Raw genomic sequence first — 3,955 nt, 5'->3', positions numbered from 1 at the left:
GGATTTGGGGTGGGGGGACCCCAAAACCCGAGAGGGGGGGATCAGAGAGGGGTGGGGGGGGGACATCACCTCGGGCCAGGGCTGCTCCTCCAGCTGCTCCGGGTCACTGTCACCAGCTGTGGGGACAGGGGGGTCCCCAAAAGGTGACGGGGGGTCCCCAGAAGGTGCCAGGGGGTCCCGGGGGGCTCTGGGGATCCCCCTCCCCTCACCTGCCCCAAGGACTCGTCTCGACTCCTGCTCCGAGGATTCCTCTGTGCACTGAAACGGTGCCAAGGAAGGGAAAATGGGTGGGGGGACACCCCAAATCCCCCCCAAAACGCCCCCAAATCCCCCCCAAATCCCACCTCGTTCCCTGACCAGCGCTTGCTGCCGCTGTCCACGCTGTGGAAGCCGGAGTCCAGCCCCCCCCTCTGCCGGAGGGGACACGGCTCGTCCGGGGGGCTGCGGGGGGCACAGAGCGCTCAGAGACCCCCCAAAAAACCCCCCAAAAACCCCCTCCTCCAGCCCCCCCTTACCACGCCGGCGGAGCATGGGCGGCAGCCTCGGCTTCCAGGTACTTGAAGATGTGGACTTTGCCCTTCAGGCAGATCTGGGGAGGGGGCACGGAGGGCTCAGCCGGGGTTCTGGGGGGTCGGGGGTGCCCCCCGGGGTCCCCCTCACCTGGGCGGGGGGGAACTGCAGCGGGTTGTTGTCGGCCAGCAGCGTCTGCAGGTGCCGGAGCCGGCGGAAGCAGCGCGGAATCGCCACCACCCGGTTGCAGGAGAAATCCAGCCGCACCAGCGGCAGCTCCGACAGCTCTGCCGGCGTGGGGGGACACGCTGGATCCCCCCGGGGAGCTCCAGCAGCCCCCTCCCCACAGGACCCCCACTCACCGTCGGGCAGCGCCGCCAGCTGGTTCCGCCGCACGCTGAGGTCCCGCAGCGCCCGCAGCTGCCCCAGCCCCGGCGGCAGCGCCCGCAGCCGGTTGGAGCCCACGTCCTGCGGGGCGGAACGGGGCGCTCAGCGGGCGCGGGGCGCTGCCGCGCGGGGCTGCGGCCCGGCCCAGGCTCACCAGCTGCCGCAGCGTGCGCAGGGCGCCCAGGTTCGGCGGCAGCGCGGCCAGCCGGTTGTTGCTGGCGTTGAGGACGCGCAGGGGCAGCAGGCACAGGCAGGCGGGCAGCGAGCTCAGCTGGTTGCGGCTGCGGGCGGACACGGCGCGGTCACGGGGCGCTGCCGGAGCGCTCCGCCCGCGGTCCCCGAGGGCACGGAGCGTACCTGAGGTCCAGGTGTGCCAGGGCCTGCAGGTTGGCGATGGCCGGCGGGACGCTGCGCAGGCAGTTGTGGTGCAGGCTGAGCCCCTCCAGCGAGGGCAGGCGGCAGGCGGCCTCCGGCACCTCGCCGAAGCGGTTCCGCGACAGGTCTGGGGAGCGGGTGGGACACGCTCGGGGTAGGGAACCTCAGGGAATGGGGCTAACGAGGACAGGGGACACGCAGGGACAGCGCTGCGGACGGAGCCCGAGCCGCCCGGCCGGAGCTCGGCGCACGGGAAGCGCCCCGAGGGACGCCGCGCCGAGGGGAAGGGTGGCGGGTGCCGCCGCGGCCTCACCGGCCTGGGTGGTGTCGCTGAGGTCCCAGCGCCGCGCCGCCGCCGCCGGGAAGGCGCGCAGCCGCCGGCCGGCCAGGCTGAGCGTGCCGGAGGCCTCTGCTTCTTCCAGGGCGCGCTCAGTGCCGGCTCCTCCGGGCAGGCGGCCCGGCGGCGGCGGCGGCTCGGCCGGGACAGCCCCCAGCGCCGCCGCGGCCATGGCGGCCCCGGAGCTCCGCTCGCCGCGGCCGCCGCTGCCAGACTGAGCCCGGGACGCTTCCGGACCCCGCCACGGGGGCGGGGCCAGGGCGGCAGCCAATCGGAGGAAGGGGCGCGCGGGAGGCGGCGAATCGGAGAGGGCAAGCGGGGGGCTCTGCCCGGAGAAGTGCGGAAGTTTGCTCTTTGATTGACGGGCAGGTTGAACCAATCGTCGTCGAGCATCGTGGGGGCGCTGCCCAACTGCAGCCAATCACAGCTAGAGCATAATCTCCACCAATCGCGAGCGACAGCGAGCAGCCCGTTGCCTGGCAACGCCCGCGGAAACCTCGGCGCCATCACCCAATGGAAATTGAGGAGCGGGAGATTGACGTGCATCCAACCAATCGCGTCGGGCGGGGAGGCGGGACAACAAAAACCCCGCGCTCGGCCGGGGGGCGTGGCGGCTCCACCCATCAGCAGTGATTGACAAGCAGGGAAGGCGCGGAGGCCACGCCCCGAGCCTCCAGCCCCGCCCTCCTCCCCTCTTAAAGGCGCCGCGCCACTTAAACGCGGGGGTCCCAAAAATGGGGAGGGGGCGCATTTCCAGCCCCAGTTTCGGGGTCTCCCTTTGAATGCGACCCTCCCCGCAGCACCTCCATTCACACGCTCCGTCTGTGCACCGTTTATTCGCGGGCGAGCCGCCCCCCGGCGCGGGCGGGGGTCTCCCCGGGGGTGTCCCCGGGGGTCTCAGGGGGTCCCGCGGCACGGCCGCTTGCCGAGGTTCCCCAGCAGCTGCGGGTGCTGCTGGGGCCGGTAGGGCGCCACGAAGGCGTCGGGCGGCAGCAGGGCCGCCCCGTCGGGCGCCAGCCGCCCCATCAGGAGGTAGCTGGAGCCTGCGGGGAATTTGGGGAGGGGGCGTCAGGGCCGGGCCGGGCGCGCCGGGCCCCGCGGGCGCCCCCCGGGCACACGCACCTTTCCTGAGCGCCGGGCAGGAGCGGCAGGGCAGCTGCAGCCGCAGCGAGGAGCCCGCGGCGGGCGGGGGGACCCCCGGAGCCCCCCACTTGTGCAGGCCGAGCACGGAGAGCGCGGCCCAGCCCGGCTCCGGGGCCCGCGACAGCGCCCGCACCGTGCCGGCCAGCACTGCGGGCACGGAGAGGGGTCAGCGGGGCTGCGGCTCCGTGCCTCAGTTTCCCCTCGTGGACTTGGGTGCTCCCTGCCTCAGTTTCCCCTCACAGTTTGGGCACTCGTGCCTCAGTTTCCCCTCACGGTTTGGGCATCCCAGGCTCACTTTCCCCTCACGGTTTGGGCACTCCCTGCCTCAGTTTCCCCTCACAGTTTGGGCACTCGTGCCTCAGTTTCCCCTCATGATTTGGGAGAATTATTCAGACTCCCTGCCTCAGTTTCCCCTCATGATTTGGGCACTCCCTGCCTCAGTTTCCCCTCACGCACGGAGAGGGGTCAGCGGGGCTGCGGCTCCGTGCCTCAGTTTCCCCTCGTGGATTTGGGTGCTCCCTGCCTCACTTTCCCCTCACAGTTTGGGCACTCGTGCCTCAGTTTCCCCTCACGGTTTGGGCATCCCAGGCTCACTTTCCCCTCACGGTTTGGGCACTCCCTGCCTCAGTTTCCCCTCACGATTTGGGCACTCCCTGCCTCAGTTTCCCCTCCCAACCCTGGGCTCTCCCTGCCTCAGTTTCCCTCATGGTTTTCACACTCCCTGCCTCAGTTTCCCCGCATGATTTGGGAGAATTCTCCAGAACTTTTTGGGCACTCCCTGCCTCAGTTTCCCCTGTCGGCCCCGGCCCACCCTCACTCGGGGCAGTTTTGGGGGGGCTCACAGGGATTTGGCGGGGCTGACCCGAATTTGGGGGCTCACCCGGGGTTGGGGCGGTTTGGGGGGGCTCTGACAGAACTGGGGGGGCTCCCCCGGGTCTGGGGGGGCCCGCGCGGGTCTGGGGGCTCACCCGGGGGTCTCCTCCCCGCAGAAGCGCCCCAGGCGCCGCGCGTCGTCCCGCGCCCCCCCCTCGAACACGGCCACGTAGTCGTAGCGGCAGTGCGGGTCCGGCTCCACGTCGAACTTGCCGAAGCGCAGCTCCACCACCTGCGCCCGCAGCCGGCTGGGACCCCCGGGACCCCCCCGGGATAACCCCGAGACCCCCCCCGGGACAACCCCGGACCCCCGGACCCCTCCCCGAATTC

At 71.6% G+C, this 3,955-nt stretch overlaps 2 protein-coding genes across 2 annotated transcripts in view; both read right to left on the bottom strand.

The window, feature by feature from the left end:
* LOC120505084 (leucine-rich repeat and calponin homology domain-containing protein 4-like) overlaps positions 1 to 1,847 on the bottom strand; it is a 4,719-nt gene extending 2,872 nt beyond the window's left edge. Inside the window, exons 1-9 of the mRNA XM_039715309.1 lie at positions 1,586 to 1,847; positions 1,255 to 1,399; positions 1,052 to 1,178; positions 873 to 978; positions 661 to 797; positions 516 to 589; positions 345 to 441; positions 210 to 258; positions 28 to 116 (exon numbers count right to left, since the gene is read on the bottom strand). Coding sequence (XP_039571243.1) covers positions 28 to 116; positions 210 to 258; positions 345 to 441; positions 516 to 589; positions 661 to 797; positions 873 to 978; positions 1,052 to 1,178; positions 1,255 to 1,399; positions 1,586 to 1,781 — 1,020 coding nt within the window. The 5' untranslated portion in view covers positions 1,782 to 1,847. The remainder of the gene's footprint in view (positions 1 to 27; positions 117 to 209; positions 259 to 344; positions 442 to 515; positions 590 to 660; positions 798 to 872; positions 979 to 1,051; positions 1,179 to 1,254; positions 1,400 to 1,585) is intronic.
* Positions 1,848 to 2,426: 579 nt separating this feature from the next.
* The window catches only part of LOC120505083 (procollagen C-endopeptidase enhancer 1-like), a 6,140-nt gene continuing 4,611 nt past the window's right edge, over positions 2,427 to 3,955 (bottom strand). Inside the window, exons 5-7 of the mRNA XM_039715308.1 lie at positions 3,721 to 3,857; positions 2,732 to 2,919; positions 2,427 to 2,652 (exon numbers count right to left, since the gene is read on the bottom strand). Of these exons, the coding sequence (XP_039571242.1) occupies positions 2,507 to 2,652; positions 2,732 to 2,919; positions 3,721 to 3,857 (471 nt within the window). The 3' untranslated portion in view covers positions 2,427 to 2,506. The remainder of the gene's footprint in view (positions 2,653 to 2,731; positions 2,920 to 3,720; positions 3,858 to 3,955) is intronic.

This window comes from Passer montanus, unplaced genomic scaffold (genome assembly GCF_014805655.1).
Source record: "Passer montanus isolate IOZ18808 unplaced genomic scaffold, ASM1480565v1 scaffold321, whole genome shotgun sequence".
Classification (NCBI taxonomy): Eukaryota; Metazoa; Chordata; class Aves; order Passeriformes; family Passeridae; genus Passer; species Passer montanus.
Note: the sequence above shows the minus strand (reverse complement) of the source record. Positions and strands in the feature narration are given on the sequence as shown.